Source organism: Rhinichthys klamathensis, unplaced genomic scaffold (assembly GCF_029890125.1).
Source record: "Rhinichthys klamathensis goyatoka isolate OS25496 unplaced genomic scaffold, OSU_Roscu_1.1 h1tg000565l_1, whole genome shotgun sequence".
Classification (NCBI taxonomy): domain Eukaryota; kingdom Metazoa; phylum Chordata; class Actinopteri; order Cypriniformes; family Leuciscidae; genus Rhinichthys; species Rhinichthys klamathensis.
Window position 1 is genome coordinate 170,259 of NW_026607031.1, and position 19,192 is coordinate 189,450.

The 19,192-nt window shown below is 37.7% G+C and overlaps 1 protein-coding gene across 1 annotated transcript in view; it reads left to right on the plus strand.

Annotated features, from left to right (window-relative positions):
• LOC130073993 (pyruvate carboxylase, mitochondrial-like) overlaps positions 1–17,655 on the plus strand; it is a 79,220-nt gene extending 61,565 nt beyond the window's left edge. The window contains exon 10 of the mRNA XM_056239454.1: positions 17,411–17,655. Within this exon, the coding sequence (XP_056095429.1) occupies positions 17,411–17,626 (216 nt within the window). The 3' untranslated portion in view covers positions 17,627–17,655. The remainder of the gene's footprint in view (positions 1–17,410) is intronic.
• Positions 17,656–19,192: the final 1,537 nt, after the last annotated feature.

Genomic DNA, 19,192 nt, shown 5'->3' on the forward strand with positions numbered 1-19,192 from the left:
ATGCTTCATTTTGGCTACAGGCTCTTTGCAATATTATTCAGTTCAGTGCAGCGCTGATGAACAGTGATTTATATAGGACCTTAGAGGAACACTTAAAGCTCATAAGACTGGAAATGGATCCAACAGGAGTTCTGAAGCCTCAGGCATCCAGCTAAAGACTGGCTGATTGTTCAGCAACCCTACTGGCGCGGTGCTCAATGGTCTAAAATGCTCAATACTAACACCCAAATCTCATCCCAACTGAAGAACTGAGACGATGTAATGAGGTGGAGCTGCTTTGGCTGCCTCAGGGTCTGTAAGTCTCACAATTATTAAAAAATTCCTAGTTGTTCAAACTTCAAAGACAGAATATGGGTAAACTTTTTAATAGGTTTACAGTAACAACGCACTTATAAATCTATTAATTAACTATAAACTAATAGTTTGCAATTGTTTATAAACTAGTTAACGCATTGATAGACTATACACAAATAGTGAGTTCTTCATTCATTGTCATTGTAATTAACAAAAGTGTTATTGTTTAATTAGCTCATATTTAGAGAGTTAGAAAATGCTTTAACAACTTATGAAGCATAAATAGTTATCACTTTACATTAGGTCACAGAAAATCTGAAAATGTCATTAAGTGCTTTAATCCAGCCTTTATTGGACATTAATTACATTAGTATTAAGAGTTCCTTAAAATGTTGTAATATACTATAAAGTAGCTTTTTACCTAAAACCATCTTTTATTCATTATTTTGACTAGTCAAGATGGAACCTTGGTGTTGGAGCCATTTATCTTGAAATTCAGATAATGGCAATAAGGTTTGCAGATCTTCTCCTCTCCTAATGAGCTCCTTCTTCGATAAGAATGACTATCTACCCAGTGTAAACTGAGCAGCAGAATCCCTTTGAGATAGATCGATTCAACTGAGCTGCCCTTAAGTGAAGAGTTTTTGCCGTATCCTCCCAAATGTGTTTACTAATTCATCTGATCCTGAAGAACCTGAGATTCCCGAACAGCCTTTAGACATCTGCACGGCCTTGGGAGACCTATGTCTTGACGTTAAATCATGGCCATTGAGACTTAACTCCATGAGCAGTTTGCTGTAAGTAAAGAGCTGCTTTTTCTTTGAGGCTTTTCCTCCTTTTGCTCTTGTCAGCAGTTAATGGCTCATCGGGCACTAAAACCCTTCCAGCTTCATGATAACACCGCCAAAGGTAACACAACTAAATCTAGCACAAAACAAATTCAATACCTCAGGCAGGTATACGGTGCGTGGTCTCGTGTGCCACGTTTGTGTAGACACACTCGCACAGATATGTGTACAAGAAAAAGGTTTTTGAAGGATCACGTCTGCTGATTCCTGGTTAGCCTGAAGCATTTCTCTGGGTATGGACGCCTGCAAGATTTCTTAATTATACTAGTTTGACCTCCAACGCACTGTCTGCACCCTTGAGTTGCCTCAAACAGTCACTCCTCAGTACTTTCTCTTTTATGTGGAGCAGTTTGTCACGTCCATACCAATAAGAAACAGCTGACGACTTCTACATATAAAAATGGCTTATAAAATGGCATGGAGATTTCTTCCTGCAGGTTTTATCATATTCAGATGTAGTTGGGTCCAGAAAGTACTTGGACACTTAAGCCACACTTAAAAATGCATTTCTTCGGTGTGTTAAGGTAATGTGTAGAGATTTAGGATAAAAGCTAAAATGCGTCTGCTTGTGATAAGAAACGGAATAAGCTGGTGTTAGAACTTTGTATCCAAAATAATCTGCATGCATTTGTGAATACTTTCCCCACCACCTCAGTATTAATGTTTGGATGTTGTGAATATTTCTCCAAATGACAGCCAACATGAAACATGTTACTTCCAAAATGTGACACATTTGAAAGTGAAAGGCAATACTTGATTATATCCTTTGGGAGTTGATTGGATAATGAAAAGAGGCCGTTTCATAACAGATCTTTCATTTTGATTACAGTTACAAATATATGAAGAGTTGCAAAAAAAAAAAAAAAAAAAATCGGTTTAATCAGTGAATTAAGCACAAGAAGAACAGGTTTATGTAAATACTTAGATTTAATGTTGATTGGGAAGATGGGATTAAAAAACTTTGGAAACTCTGGCTTTTAACTTTTTAAATATTAAATTGTTTTTGCCCGTTAAGCGTGTTGGCTGCAATATTCATATCTCAGCTAAATAAGATGAAAGTGTCTCGATGCCTCCGGTGCCCGCTCTTCTCTGTTGATGTCTTGACGTAATGCTGGTTTGGGGACAACAGGTGTTTCTGGGATTCTGGGAGTAATGTGGTGTACATGCTGTGCTCCATCTTCCAATACCGCTGGAATGCTTTTGACCCGTGTTTATCTCAGTAGGTTTAACTGATGAGGTTATTTTGAGCACTTATTTGACATTCAAAGAGTATGTTATTTCCAGATATCATTTTCTTAGCTGGTCTTCTTGCTCTTAAGATTTAAAAAAAGAACACTTTAATACCTTCTTAGCAACATTAAATACCTTCTTTGCAACATTAGAACTGATTTGAGATTGCCTTTTAAGTTTAGTTCCTGAATTTGAATTGAGGTTAGGTAAAAAAAAAAAAAAAAAAAGTAATACAAACTTTGAATTTTGGCTTGATAAAGCCTTTTATAAAGGTTTTGAAATTTGAAAATGTATACTACTTGCATAATGCATACAGAGAAAACATTAGATTGGATAGACTGATAGATGTAGACATGGATATTGAGATACTATGGATGGATGGATGGATAGATGAGAAGTAGACTGAGACAGATATAGATCGGTAGATAGATGAAATGCATCAGGCGGGGAGGGAACAAACTGTGGGCATTCTGAGGATGAGACTACAGAAGTAATCAGACCACTGAACACAGTTTTTTGCTTCACGTTATTAATTTTGAGAAAAATGCTGGCTTTGATCATGCCAGAAATAATGAGGAGTAAATGTAATTCATCTGATCTATGTGGAGACCAATTGGATGCATCCAGTGGAAGCATGCAGTTCATGTGAAGCTCTAAATCTTAAATCCCTCATTGTTACCCCATAATTACCTTGTTTTTCCCCTTCTTTTAAACGCATTATATTTCTATTGATCTAAAATTCAGTCTCATATAAGTTTGTGATTTTATTTTTTTGGGCTTCATGTACAACAGGGAAATGTATTTTCAGTTGGTGACAAGTGTATTTCGTCCCTCTTCCTCTTTGAAGCTTCTTAAAATTCTCTGTACGTCTTCATCTATTTCCCTGTATATCCCAAAACATCTCAGCAGATTACCTTGGGTGGGCAGCCTGTCATACAGCGGATATTTTGTGTCCTCGGGTAATACGTTTGTTGAGACCTCCATTTCTTTGGTTCCATCGTGCCATCACCTCGCTGAAACAGTATATTTCAGTCTCCCCCTGAAATGAAATTGAAAATTTTCCATTTACTGAATTGTGTTGAAATGAACATGACTTCCTCTTCGTGTCTGCCCTCCTTTCCTGCAGGGAGGCCCAATAGGTAGGGCTGGGATTTAACTATGATTGACATTTTATTCCTTATATAATATGCTGAAAAATCACAGTCCATTTGTGGAGGTAATGAAATCCTTCTTTCTGGCACATCCTAAGATTTTCTTTTCCTTATTTCTTCGTTTTCCCCGCAGCTCCTATCTGTTAACCCCCCTCCCCATCCTCCTCGTGTTGTTGTTTTTTCCTTCTTTCCCTTTTATTACTCATTTCTCCGGCCGCTTCTTGGGTCTACTGGTGTCTGTGCTTTCTAATTTTCAATTTAGGTTTGTGTTCCTCTTTTGTCTGTTTTTTCTTCTCGCTCCACCTCCAATCTGAAACATTTCTTGTTTTCCCCTCCACAATCTATCTCCCATTCTTTCCGTTTTTGTTTGTAACATCTATTGTTGTTTCATTTTGTGAGTTGTCCTCCTACATATCACTGTTTCAGTATTTGCAATTTTACATCATCTTGACTGCTGGAATTACTTCTCTCTCTCATTCTCTGGTGAATTGTGGTTCAGCCGGAGCGGTAAGGACTGTTTTTATAGGAGAAGCCGGTAGGTAATGTGCAGGTTTGTCACACGGAAATCATACAAACGCAGAATATATGTGGAGTTCAACCTCCTCCAGCTAACTTAATTCATGGGTTCACTTTTTTTTTCTCCGCTTGTTGCGATGACTCTTTTGCTCTCGTTTCAGTTCTGAGTTAGCACACCATGTTTAATTTTTCTTTGCTTTCCAAGTCAAAATCCATTTCTTCCTCTCTTATTGCTTTACTGTTTTGTGGCTGTGTAAAGCCTGCCTGGATTGGCCCAAAATACAGCGTCCAATCAGCGGGTGAAGGTTACTCTGCGTATTGCTTGCCTTTCCTTTTACGCAACACAACAAGATTAAATGGAACACAATTTCTTATATGTATTTTCTCGTTATTTCATCTGACTCCATAAATGAAAAGGGTTTTAATGATATCTGGGTATCATTAAAGTGAATGAATATTTTATTATTCTTTTAAACTCTGATTATATTTTACCCGCTTAGATCAGGAAAGTATATCGCTCTGCGGTCCTTCTCTCAAGGCTGCACGACACTTCGTCAGGTCCAGTCATCAAATCAGAGGTAAATTGACTAAATATCTAGGATCTGCCGTATTCACACGTGCATAATCAAAGACATATATATATATACTGTAAGTCCCCTCGAGCGCCGCCTCTAGAAATTAAATCAATGTGTTACCTTAGTAGGGATGATTGACCACCGTGAAAGATGCCAGCCGATCAACTTAACTTCTCTTAAAATGGCTTCAGGTCAAACCCGTGGCCGGGACCACGCACATTTATCTAAAGTAATCATTCACTTAAAACAGTGGATTTAGACACACCCGAACCTAGGTAGATCAAACCAGCGTTTGCTGATACTAGTCGGCAATAGCTTGTCTCCTCATTCAAGTACACTTAAAATTATACTGGATATTAGTCGTCGCTAAAGATGTGGATATATACGAATCCGATAATCTACTAGGGAAAAAACAATCTCAGAGTCAGTCGGAATAAAATCAAACGTTTACAATTTATTGACCAGGTAATGAGGCAATAATTTAAAATCCAATTCATGACATCATTCGTTAATCATATCATAACAATTCAGAAATCGAGGAATTTGGAGAAATTATTACCTGGCAACGAAAAAAAATTACACACAGCGGTTGTGTGGGTAGTCAACCTACAGATTCCTCGAACTTTTCTGCTCCTTTTCCTTATATACCCAGATATTCAATATTCTTACCAAATGGTGTTGTCTGCTATTATAATTAGATTTTGGTTCCCTATTGAGGGATTCACTAGCCTGACTTCGTCATACTCATATTCTAGTCAGAATGTGAGTCTGATACTGCTCCATAGGGCTTTGATTATGAGGTGTGTCTTAATCAAACCAGGAAAAAAACAACCTCTGCACTCAATTGGATAGACCTACAACCAACCAGAGCAACGCAGTTAGTGTTTTTTTTATGAGCTACAAAGTTGTCATCAGAATGCAACTACACGCACGCTGGAAGAAGTAGTAAAATAATGAGTGTTACTTCTTTTACTTGGTCCTCCATGAGTGGGACCAAAGGAGAAACCACAGTGTTTTCATTGCGTCCCATCTTCCGACCATCGGAGCCAGCTGATAAAATAAACTTTTGCCGAATCCCGTAGGAAGGACGGCAAACACATCTTTCCGATCGACAAATGCCTTGATTGCAGTTCTCTGTTCGTCTTTTAAAATGAATGCGCTGTCGATTTCTTTTACAACAGACGCGATAGCGGAATCTATACATCTCAATTCTCCAGCTGCAGTCATCTCTGAGGGAAACCAGTTCAACCCAAGCGCTCTTTGATAACGTGATGATTACGTAACTGCAGATTATCTGTCCATCATCGTATAAAGCCCGCCCTGGCAATTTGATTGGCCCGACTAATTCTGAACCGATCATAATTACTCCTCAATGGATCGAGTCCAGACCGAACTTCCCGACCAAAATATTTTGTGGGCGGGGTTCGGGCTGGCATCCAGGCTAGGGATTCACACTGTGAGATCAGAATTTGTACTTGAAAGGCTTCTTGTTTTACATACAGGAGGTATAGTCTGAATGGAGGATCTGGGGGAGGGAACACCTTTTAGAGACGCATCACTTTTCTCATAGGTTATAACTTCTGTTAGCTTTTCATTCTGGTTGGGAGAATGAGACCATTTTACCAGGCACACTGAGACACTTTAAATGATATCAAACACGCATAGTTACTACTTGTACATATTTAACATTGCATAGGTTTTCAGTGTATTTTAGGTGAGGAGGAGGAGGGGGATGCAAGGGAAGTAGTGTGTGTGAGGTGTGAGCTGCACTGTGTGCTGCATCTCGGAAGGTCCTGTTACATATGCAAGAGATAGTTCAAGTTTTAATTCTTAGGAGGGCCTTTTGTTTCCTCGAGGGGTCGATCAGACATACTGGCACCAGCCTTACAGCTGTGTAGTCCTAATAGAACATGCTAACAACCCGTCAGAACACCTTAGCAACTGCATAGCAATGTCTTTGCAACTACACACGGTAGCATTGTGCTGGTGAGTTGGGGATGAGATATTTTGGGCAATAAGGAACACAGTAGCAACCACCCTAAGCACCTTAGCAATGTACCAACAGCAAATCAGTATACCTTAAAGGTGCAGTATGTAATATTGACAGCTAGTGGTTGAAATGGGTACTGCAGTCCAAATTCTAAATTAGACTCGACGCTCACGCTGGTTGCCAGTTTGAGAACATGCAACACAAATGAGCACAATGGAAGGCGACGAGCCTTACACTTTAATTTAAGTTGATTTTTCCACATTGTAATATGCCCTTTGGACATGGAGCATTTTAGATGGGATACGGAGACTTTTTAGGTTGGGTAGAATCTGCGATCTCTCACCTAGTTTGTTTGCTGGCTTCCGTGGCTACAATACGCTGTGTTTTCCGCCAACTGGCAACCCGGGTATCGGAATACTATTGGGTAAATAGTAGGGCTGCAACTAACGATTATTTTGATAATCGATTAATCGGACGATTATTTTTTCGATTAATCGGGTAAAACATTCAATTCGATTTTTTTGTTTAATATGACTAAAAACCCGGTTACACTTTATTTTAAGGTGTCCTTGTTACAGTGTAATTATATATTTAAGTACAGAGTAATATTAAGTAACTACATGTACTTACTATAGGAATAGGGTAGGATTAGGTTGAGGGTTAGTTGCATGTAATTATGCATAATTTACTGTTATTACTACAGTAAGTACATGTAACATATGTAACAAGGACACATCTTAAAATAAAGTGTTACCTAAAACCCTAAATTAGGATTTATGTGTAAAAGTGTACTTTACAAAGTGCAAAAGCCACACATTGAGTTTTACAAATATCAATATTTGCATTGTTTTTAATGATAATTGCTGATGGCAATGGCAAGTTCAGATGTGAAGATATAAACTAAAAACATCTCAAATATATAATTCATTTAATTTTTATTTAAAATGAATTGAATTATAAGGATAATTTGTAAAAATAAATATAGAAAGACTGAAAACAAGCGTGTGAACATAGAGCCGCAGTAGATCGCGTTTGAAAAACAATTAAAACTTAATAGTAGACAAATGCTATATAAAGAGAACGTAATGGAGGTACGCAGCAAGCTAAGAGGCTTGATTAAAAAGACAGGAAAAATGATGCATTAATGCACAAACATTCGCTGAAAACCACTGAGTACAGTGACTAAAAAACAATAATTTACTGCTGCTGTTATTAACTTCCTTTATATTTAGTGCTTTGCTTTGTAAAGACCGTTTTAATTTAATATTTCTGCGGTAGCACTATTTTAATCCATCACTTATGTTGCGAGCGAACTGATTGCGCAACCTGATGCTCGAGACGCAAAATACAGACATCCCAAGTCTCCCGGAAGTTCTGGAAGTCACCCGCATATTGATAGCGGCTCGCAAATTAGTTCAAACTCCCGGGATTTGAGCACGCAAGCAAGAGCGCGCATGCGAGACAGAAGAGACTGTGCTCCAAACCGTGTAGCGCGAGCGCGCGGCAGAGCAACGGAGGCAGAGAGACCTTGCGTGTGTGCCTCATGAAGCGCGTGTAAGACAGAGAGCATCCTGATTGGCCTGTTTCAACCAATCACCAGTAAACGCTCCCCGTGACGTAAGCAGACCAACTAATCGATAATGACATTCGTTGACAACGATTTTCATAATCGATTATTATCGATTTTATCGATTAGTTGTTGCAGCCCTAGTAAATAGGCAGTGGGCGGGATCACACTGACCAAAACAAAAACAGACATTCTGACACGGAACGCACATTTCAAAGTAGAATAATTGGCTATGTAGCATTGTTTTTCAGAGAAACAAGTATGTAAACTTAAATCTCTGCAAACATATATTATGTTTTTTTTGTGCTTTAGTACAGTCAAAAAATGACATACAGCGCCTTTAACAATTGCATAGAAATGCCCTGGTAACCACACACAAAAACCTAGCCGGGGGGGTTTTGGCTCCCAAGGGTGGGATCTTTTTGCCTAGTAAACAGTCCCCTTGCAACCACCCAGAACACATTTGCTATATAATGTAAAATCTAGCTTTTTTTGCCTCCGTCCCTCCTTTTGGACTAACATTTTCCTCAGTGTACATCAGCGGGTTGTTTAAAACTCTGAGTGGAGGTGTGATAACGTGCTCCCATGAGCGTGATGTTTCATTGCTCTTTCATGTGTATGTGCACGTGGCATTTCCAGTCCCATTTCTACTTTGTCGCATCTTTTTTTCATGACATCTGCGAATGTGTAATGTGTAATTCTGACGCTGCTCATAAACTGCCAGCACTCGCCTCTGAGGACATGTCCACAACGTGAACTGTGTGCCTTACACCGGCGGGATGGAGGGATAATGGAGGAGAGTCAAAGATGCTCTAATTGCTCGGTGGCAGTCACAGCTGGTTTGGACTGTTGCCATGTCACCGTGATTTGTTCGATCTGTGAGAGCTTGAAAGAATCAGGGTCCAGTTTTTTGTTGTGGATGGCAATGCCAGATGTTTGTTTTTGAGTGTGTGACTCAGTTAAACTAAACACACTCAGTTTGCAGCTGAAAGGGCTTGTGTAAACGGTGCAACAACCGTTTACCGCTCTGCAAAGCTCATCCTTATTAACTAGAACATTTTATATTTTCTAATAATGCATTTAAAACTCCCTTCAGATGTTTTTTTTAATCCTCCGCTCAGTGTGGGTGATCTACAACCTCACGTACAATTGCAGAAATCACATTCATACTTCAGTTCATGACATCAAATCCAGCTCATCCTCTGTCTTAGGAGAAAAATTAAGCCCTCGTGATTGAAGCGGGGGCAAACTTCTCCTCTGCTGCATGAGACTGCTTTGAGCGAGCGCTCTTTAGTCATACCTTGGAGGCTCTGGAGGTCACGACCCTTTCAATGCTCTGTGCTTGCTCCCTCCAGAGAGACCAGGAGCGCTTACAGATGAGGCCGACAAGACCGTGTGATGTATTTTTCAGCACAGTGAAACTCGCACACGCTCCTTTTGGACTTGTCAAAGTGCTGGTGTGTTTCTTCTTGACCCCCATTTAGGGAAAACAGGCTAGTATGACCAACAAAACAGGGGCATAATGGTAAATGGGATGCTGGGTATAGTCAAATGTTTATAAGGGGTAGAACTGAGAAGTCAAATAAAAGTGTTAGTAAATCAGTTTGTTTGGATTATTTATCTCAATGAATTGGTTGAAAGACAAATGCATATTTACATGTGTTTTTTTGTTTTTACATTCGTCACATATGGACATATGAATTAATGGATACTATTCCAAATAAATGTTTTTTGTTTTTTTTAAAGAGATTGACATTTCTATTCACCAAGGATGCATTAAATGTATGTGACACAAATTAGTTTTTTCAAAAAAAGATTTCTATATGAAATAAATGCTGTTCTATTAATTAAAGAACCCTGAATAATATATAATGTTTATATTAGGTTCCACAACTGTTTTGAACATGGATAATAACAAAGACTATAGAATAACACAAGACGCGTCACTCGTATTGTTTTGAATAGGGAAAAGTGCGATGCTCAATATGGCAGAATAAGTCCCGCTTTCTAAATAAGGGCCAATCGCCGATTGGTAAAGTCACGCGTCACTGCAGCTCTAGTTCCTATAGTAACAGTCAGACCCGCGGTTCCACTGTGTATGCGCATTAACTTGATCCTGGCTGAAATATGTTGTGTTCTGTCATGATTCGAGCGTTTAGAAACAAATTTTATCAGACAGTTGTTGTCCAGCTTAATTGGTGATTTCAAATATGAAATTTAATCGCAAGCTTGGCAAACAGTTTTGCTTTGCAGAATTTGATGTTTCCCCATTCAAAGAGATAGGAGCTGCACTTGGATGCCCGAGAGGGGTTTCAAAGATGGCCGCAGAGTGAAATGACTTGTCTTAAAGGGACTTTGATAATAATAAATGTTTCCTGAGTATCAAATCAGCATATTAGAAAGATTTTTAGAGGATCATGTGACACTGAAGACTGGAATAATGATGCTGAAACCATCGTAGACATAAACCACATTTTAAATATATTAAAATAGAAAAGTAATTTTATAACATTTCACAATATTACTGTATTTTGAATCAAATACATGTAGCTACGGTGAGCTAAGAGACTTTCAAAAACAATAAAAAATCTTACAGACCCAAACCTTTGAACAGTAGTGTATTGGCTGATATAGAATATTTAATTGGTGCATTTCCACTATTGTTTTAATTACGGTTGCTGTCATCTAACGCTCACTTGAAATCTTTAAAACTGTAGTATTTAAATGAATTTCAAACAAATTTCAAACACTATTAAAAGTAATCTTTAACAAATCTCAAAACAAATTTCCATTTTTCATACTGCTTGTGCATTATAATGTTGTGATGCCTAAATGTAAATTCACTTTAAAATGATTGATTTAATTTTTTTTATTTAGACAGAATAGTACAGATTTTAAATATCTGCCATTTTTATTTTCATGTTACTGCCAATAACTGATAAGTATATAATAGTAGTTCAAGTAGAGTTGATAATTCACGTAGATGCATGAGCTACATGAGGTTATCTAGTTTTTTTTCCCACTGGGCTACCATAATTAGTGTTTGCCTCGCAGTGGGATGCTGGGCAGACCCCAGGACAGACATGTGCAGTTAAGCACCGCAGAATAGAGATGCTTACATAGACTCCGGGTAAACAGATCTGATGCTGTTGGGGAAACGGGGGAGGTGAAGTGACCTACTTAAGAGAGAAGGGATGCTGTGTAAACACGAGGGAAAGAAGGGGTGGGTAGGAAAAGACCAGATTGGCAGGTGACAATTTTTATTTTTCCCACTTGCCGTATAGCAACTTGAGAGCGCAAGTAATGCGCATGGATCACTGCGCTGAACGTGCACTGTATATTTATACACATGTATGTGCATATCCCATGTTGCACCAGCATTCCCAGATCACGACATTTCACACCTCTGATTCGATCTTCAGATGGAGTGAGAGACATGTGCCCAAGCGCGCACACCTGCACACTGATGAGCAGGAGCCTGTGGCATTACTCACTGTAATGTGGAAATGTCACTGCACACTCGCACACAAAAGCGCATCTGCGACTCTCACACAGACTGCATTTACCCTGATAGATTTTTGTCTCACCAGGCAACCAGTGCCCTTTCTTCAGGTCACATCCAGTAGGTCTGTGTCTCACCTCTTATTCTCTAGCGTCTGCCACTTCTAGTCATACTTGACTTCTGCCATTGAATACTAAGCCAGGAGTGATGAACTGAGTATGGATGGAGTTTCAGTCAGTTTTTATTTGTATTTTTTAAAGAAATCTCTTATGCTCAACAAGGATGCATTTATTTGATTCAAATCTTAACGTCATTTATTCCTGTGATTTTCAAAGATAAATTTTCAGCATCATTACTCCAGCCTTCAGTGTCACATGATCCTTCAGAAATCATTCTAATATGCTGATTTGCTGCTTAAGAGACATTTATTATTATTATCATCATCAATGTTGAAAATATGCTAAAATATATTTGTGGAAACGATGATACGATGATACTAAGTTTAAAAGTAAAAAAAAAAATTTATTATAAAAAAATTGTAACATTATTAATGTCTTTACTGCCACTATTTAATAAGTTTAATGCCTCCTTGCTCAAAAGTATTAATTTGTTTAAAAACAGTAGTGTACAATTATAAGAATTAATTCTAATTGTATCATATCTTGTTTTTTCAAATTTTGATATCTTTAGTTATAGAATGTATATTTATAAAGATCGATAGCTTTAATGTACTGTAATTAACCACTTTTTGTTAGTAGCTTTTAGTCTTGAAAAGTAATTAAACTTTAATTAAAAAATAAATTAATTATGAGTATCTTGGCAAGCTAAAGTTTCAAAGTAGCTTCTCCAACACTCCACTACTCTGTAACTCAGTTTTATGGGATTGAGTCCACTTTAAATTCCAGTCACCACTCTTTCTAAAAATGATTTGTGATTTTCTAGCTCACTATGCTATACTGCCCTCCACCTGTTCTGCTGCTATCTGTCTACACGAGTCTCCTTCATGCTACGAATCAAACATGATGTGGGATGAATGTTATAATATCACCATACAGTACACGGCCATTTAATCAAGTCAGTAAAATCAAACTCTCGGGTCTGTGATATTATTGTAACATTTTTAAACATTTGCCCGCTGAAACCATTAGCTACGATTTTTTAAAACACACATTATGTAAGTTGTTGAAATTTACATAATGTACAAATTTGTTACATAAAATACAACCTTTCAAACTAAATCCAATCTTTCTTTTAAAAAAAAAAGAACAATTTTGATTTGGTTGACATGCTCAAAGACACGATCTTCCATGCGTCAAATTTCATATTCCCTCCGAGATAAAACAATCGGGTGAACGTTTCTTGCTCTTCTCCCTCCTGGATTCCTGTGATGGTTTTCTGCCTGTTAGAGCATGCAGGGTTGCTAGGAGCTCAGAAACTGTGGGATCTTTCTCCCTCTATTAGCATTTTTCTCTTGCCATCTCTGAAACTCTACCCTTCACCTGCTGAAATCACTCTCTCCTGCTCTGTCTCCCTGTTGTTCTCTTTCATGCCTGAGTTTCAAGAAGTGACTCTAATAAAAGTCTATAGGTATGTTCCAGTCGCCCAACTGTGTCCCCTGCAAAGAATTCCAGGGTATTTGACCACCTTAAGCAAGATTCCACATCGTAGAAAGTTTGTTTAGTCACTGTTCACCACTATGGAAGTATAATCGGTTCAGTATTGTTGTCTTTGAGTGTTTCAATGTATTATTTTAACAGTTTGTGAAGCATGTTATTTGAAGTATGAAAGTTTAGAAAAATGCATAAACAACCAGACTTCGTGATTTTTATTTTAGCTAATAGTATGCTGATACAAGCAAACAAAAATCATGTTATTTGTTCTTTGTTGCTATTGTAAAGGTTTTACGGTAAACTATGTTTCATGTGCCTTTTAATGTTGTAAACGTCAAACTGAAGATCGCAGACCACATTAGCAGTTAAGTCGCATATGTATTAAATACAAAAGAATCCTATATATTGTCATATAAAACATTGTAACAATCATTTAGCACTTACAATAGGGGTTTTGGGTATTAAAACTCATATTTAAATTTATGAAATATTATTCAAACTGTTTTTTATTTTAATATATTTTAAAATGTAACTTTTTCCTGTGATGGTAAAGCTGATCACACGATCCTTCAGAAATCATCCTAATATGGTGATTTGATGCTCGAGAAACATTTCATATTATTATCAATGTTGAAACTGTCTTTGCTGCTTAATATAATTGTGGAAACCCTGATAATTCTTTTTCAGGATTCTTTGATGAATAGCAAGTTAAAAAGAACAGCATTTATTTTAAAGTCATTAGAGTCATTGTTACACTTTATTTTAAGGTGTCATTGTTACAATGTAATTATATATTTATGTACTGAGTAATATTAATTAACAACATGTACTTATAGGGTTAGGGTAGGATTAGGGTTTGGTTGAGGGTTAGTTGCATGTAATTATGCAACATTAAAACATATGTAACAAGGACACTGTAAAATAAAGTGTTACCGAAACATTTGATGACATTAAAGATGTTCGTTGCACTTTTATTTTACAGTACGTGTACTTACAGTGTACTTGCATAAGAAAGGACTGGGTAATATAAGATAACTACATGGGTTTAGGTTAGGTTAGGTGTAGGTTTAGGGTTAGTACCTAGTAATTACCCAGTTATTGTAATTACTATAATAATTACATAGTATGTTCATGGGGAACAGGACTGTAAAATAAAATGCTACCAAAATGTCTTTACTGTTTACCATCACTTTTAAACAAATGTAAATGTACTTGTGGAGTAAAAGTTACCTTTTCTTTTTAAACACAAAAAACCCAAAACAGACTCAATTTGTATTTATTTACACCTGTATATTATGTCACCATACCCAGAATCCTGATGTGTTTAATAATATTGCACTGTTCCAAAGAAATTTTGTTGTGATCATCTACGCAGGCCCTACTCTGTGTGAATGCTGTCTAGGAACCCTGTGAATCAGAACGCAGGTCAACGTTTCCCTCCTCCTTTTTGTCTCTCAGCATGGCAGGTAGAGGCTTGTAATTGTATTTAAAACTCTCATTTGACTCAAGCCCCTGGTAGTGAAGAAGACAAGCATCAGTTTCGGCATCCATTTGAGCCTTTATTCAAAGCTTCATAATTACCACCAGCAAGAAAAAAAACAGAATGTGAGATGAGAAGAACAAGGAGAGAGAATAAGACTGACCCATGCAGAGCTTTGGCTTGCCTTCCTTCCTTTTCAGATCTCTTTGTGTCACACACTTCCTCCAGAAGTCTCGCTGTGACCCAGATCAGTGGCGCTTCAACAGAAATCCTGTCCTAAAGCATCTGTCTGATAATGAAAAGCCAAGTACACAGCTTTGGATCGCTGTTATGGCTGCCCCGTCTCATTTTTCTGAGCAAAGCTGAGCCGGATGGATCAGCATGGAGCTTGTTGGATAATGAAATGATGGTATTTCTTGTGTTTCTGCAAAGAATTTTGACTAATTGAAATGAACGCTAGTTTTTGAAAAAGCAGCGTGAATTCCAGTTTGCAAAGTTCTGAAATGTCATGATATTCATTCAACAAGAAAACGTATAGAGTGCACTGTGAAAAAAGTATTTTCAATGGTTGTAAATTAAACCAAGATTATTGGAGTACATTTTTACAAGAAAATACAGTGTGGGAATTTCATTTAGTTTAAACTTTTTTAATTACCAAGTACACTTTCAAGAAAGTAAACGGCATCCATTTTGGTTTCGTGTAGACTTCTCGATAATAAGAACTTTAATTTGCTTTCATTCACTCATTACAGGCATTCAGGGTGTAAATGACAGAAAAATGCTGTCTTATCTCTGTGACGGTCATCTCACTGGGTGGCAGAAGCCATTAACAGCGTCAAATCAAATTTCCACTCAATTTGAGTGATATCAAATTACTTTTTTGGATTGCCATGGCGATGCTTGTATAATCTCCGGTGAATCTACTGTTCATTAGCATGTCTTATGTCATAAGTGGCGACAATCGATGTTGAGCAATCGCAGCCATTACCCAAAGTGCAGCTGTAATGAAGCCAAGGCATCGGCTTCTTTTTCTATTTCTGTTTGTTTCTCACGTCTCATTATATCCCTATTTTAACACCCCGTCCCCACCCTTACAATACCTCCGCTGATGCCTGGATCTCTGCTGCGCACATCAATTTTACTGTGCTGATGATTGTAATGTGGATGCCAGAGGCTGAGACAGAGCACAATTCCAACAGTAAATGACTGCTGCCAGTTGGCTGCAGTGTGAGTGTTTTTGTGTGCATGTTTGTGTCTGTGTTTTTTTCCTCAATTTGTTCTTATTGCCTGCGCACTCCCCTGAGGTACTTGTGTTGACGGTTGCTCTATTTTTGCTGGATGAATGTTTGTACAGTTCAAGGGGCAGCTCTCTGTGAAATGTTAGATTTTCAAATTGTTGCTTTTTTTTTTTTTGACCTTCCGCTTTGGTAAGCGACTGAGGGCCGCCTCCTGTGTCTCACCCTGAAGAGCTGTTTTGTTAAATCGCTCAATTGCACCTTTAAACACTGCATTCAAACCCTTCAATCCACACAATATATTTTGAGATCATGCGCAAACCATTTCAACAGGCGATTTTACCTGTTCACCTTTTGAGTAACTACACCCATCAATGGCACTTATGCAAAATACCCTTGTGTTTATTTAGGGAATATTTGGTTCATTTGATGTGCTTTCTGAGAACAGTTTAGAACTCTGAGTGCCACTGAACACACTTCACCGAATTGAAATACATTTTGCAGAATCAGTGTAGAAAATACAACCTTTAGTGTTCACTAACACGGACCAACCAGCTATAAGCTCAAAGCGATGTATTAGCAACAGTAAAATGAAAATAAGATTTAAAAAAAGTCCGCTGAAATGTATAATTATTTTTAAATAATTTGAGACTTTAAAATTGTTTAGGAAAAAGTATTGAAATTAGAAGGCCAAAGAACAGAAAATCATGGCTTTTATGTAATTATTTAATAAAATTAACAAATTATAATAATGTATTATTATTTAAGTAATATAAAAGTAATCATACATTTTCTAATTTTAATTAAAAAAATATTATTATTTTAGATGGACAGGGAAAATTACGTAGATTAATAGAAGTCATTTTTGACAATTGCTGCAACTGTGTGCCTAGAAATGAGCAGAAAATCATGAGCTGGTTTTTATGTAACTGTCATCATTTATTTTAAAATGCAAAGTAAATTAATTGCAAAATTAATTAATCACAAATATTTTTCATTTTTTTTATATTATGTTAAAACGGTCATTATTTCAGGGAAAAATTAATTAGCTGAAGTGGCTGTGAAATGTGTATAAAAACCAGTGTTGGCACTGGCAGCTGTATTGATTTATAAAGGGAGCGATTTTAGTGAGTCGTGATGCATTGTTTGCATCCAGTGATCCAACTAGACTATTTTCAAGAATCTGAAATAATTTTTCCTCAAGTGTGAAAATAAGGTGTAAATATAAAAGCATAAAAAAAGGAAAGTAAAATTAAAAGTGTCAAAATATAAAGGGGGTTTCCTTTACCATTTAAAATATTTTCTTCCTGAAGTCTAAAATTTTGGTTCTTTCAAGTGCAGTCCCTCAAGCATGTACATGAAGTTTAGTCCAAATCTGTATTCTGATCATCATCTTCTTTCCTCTTGGGCAGGTCTTTCGCAGTGGAGAGGGCATGGGTATCAGGCTGGACAGCGCGTCTGCCTTCCAGGGTGCTATCATTTCCCCTCATTACGATTCACTCCTGGTGAAAGTCATTGCCAGTGGAAAGGATCTGCCTGCGGCCTCTGCCAAAATGAGCCGAGCATTAGCGGAGTTTCGCGTCCGTGGGGTCAAGGTAAGGCTTTTCTCAACAACAGTGCTTGCATAAACGATCTGGGGCAGCACGACTGCGGTCAGATTCAGCATAGACCTCTGGAAATCGATTCAGTTGCACCTTTAAAGGTGCTGTGGTGTCAAACTGAGATTGGTCAAATAGATTTTTAGAGTAAATGTCATGCCTTTAGTCAATTACTTTAGAAAAAAATTCATTTATAAAACTTACCAGCTTAGCTCATGAATATTAATTATGTGACATCATCTAATTAATATTCAACAGGCTTGGTAGTTCCATGACCTCGCCCTTTTATAATGGCTGCTATGCTCCTGGTCAAAGTGCACAATGCCGAAAATGGTAACTTCCCGTGAAAAAGCAAGCACGAGAAGCCTGACATGACAAACTGAGTAAGAGATCAGATCAGAAGTGATTTTTTTTCCGTGACGGAATCTATGGATTCTCTTTTCCCCTATTAAGTGTGTTGTTCTTTTGAAACGCATCTGAGCAGCAGACATTTCACGGTCTTGTCACACGTCATGCTGGCTGCCATCTGAGGCTCTGATATCAGACCTTGAGTGAGCTAAAAACATTTCCATTTTGAAGATCTTGAGCTTTTTATTTTTTATCTCCCACACACGCAAACCTGAACATGCTGGATGAGTCACGTTAGACCATAGATGGTAACACACACGTATAATATAGTATTTATCAGCATAATGTGATCAGAGTTGGAGTGATGGCACTAATGGCACTCTCGGATGAAGGGTGCAGACCTCACCATTTTCTGATGTGCCGGTTTCGGAGGAAGGGAGGGGTGCGGATAGGAGAAGTCGTCATGGAGTGTTTGTGCTTAATCAGCCTGAATAAAATAAATGTGTTTACATAAACCATTAGGGAAGGAGCTTTCCTGTAAGCGTCTTTAGAAATTCGTTTGGGGGGGGTATTAGGAGAACCTATCTTTGTTTTGGCTGCTTTTAATCTGGGAGTTTTCAGAACGCTGCATTTTATTTGGGGATGAAACGAGAATATAGCTCTAAAGACTAGTGAGCTGCCTATAAAGGGAACATTTTAGGCATGGTTCACTGACAAATGAAAATTCTGTCAACATTTATACACTGTCATACGTGGCCGTACCCACCAGTGAGGACCCTAAAGTCCGGACGGCTGAATTTTTTTCCCAAAAGGTGTATCTAATAAAAGTTGTGAAATAATGGCCTTATTTTAATTTAACTTGGGTGCTGCAAGGGTATTGCATAACACCAAGATAACTCATGAGCTGCCTCAGCGGCTGTCAAAATCAAAATGTTTAAGATGACCAATCAAAATAGGCAGATTGAGTGTGAATTCCATTGTCACGTTTAAAGGGACAGTTCACACAAAAGTGAAAATAGCCCATGATTTACTTATATTTAAAGTTTTAAATATGGATATTTTTCTTACACGAACGCATGGAGACGCGTGGAGCACTTTAATAATGAATAGATGCGCTTTGATGGACTTCCAAAGACACACAGCCATTCACTCCCATTATAAAGCTTGGAAGAGCCAGGACATGTTTTAATATTACTCCAATTGTATTCGTCTGAAAGAAGAATGTCATATACACCTAGGATGGCTTCA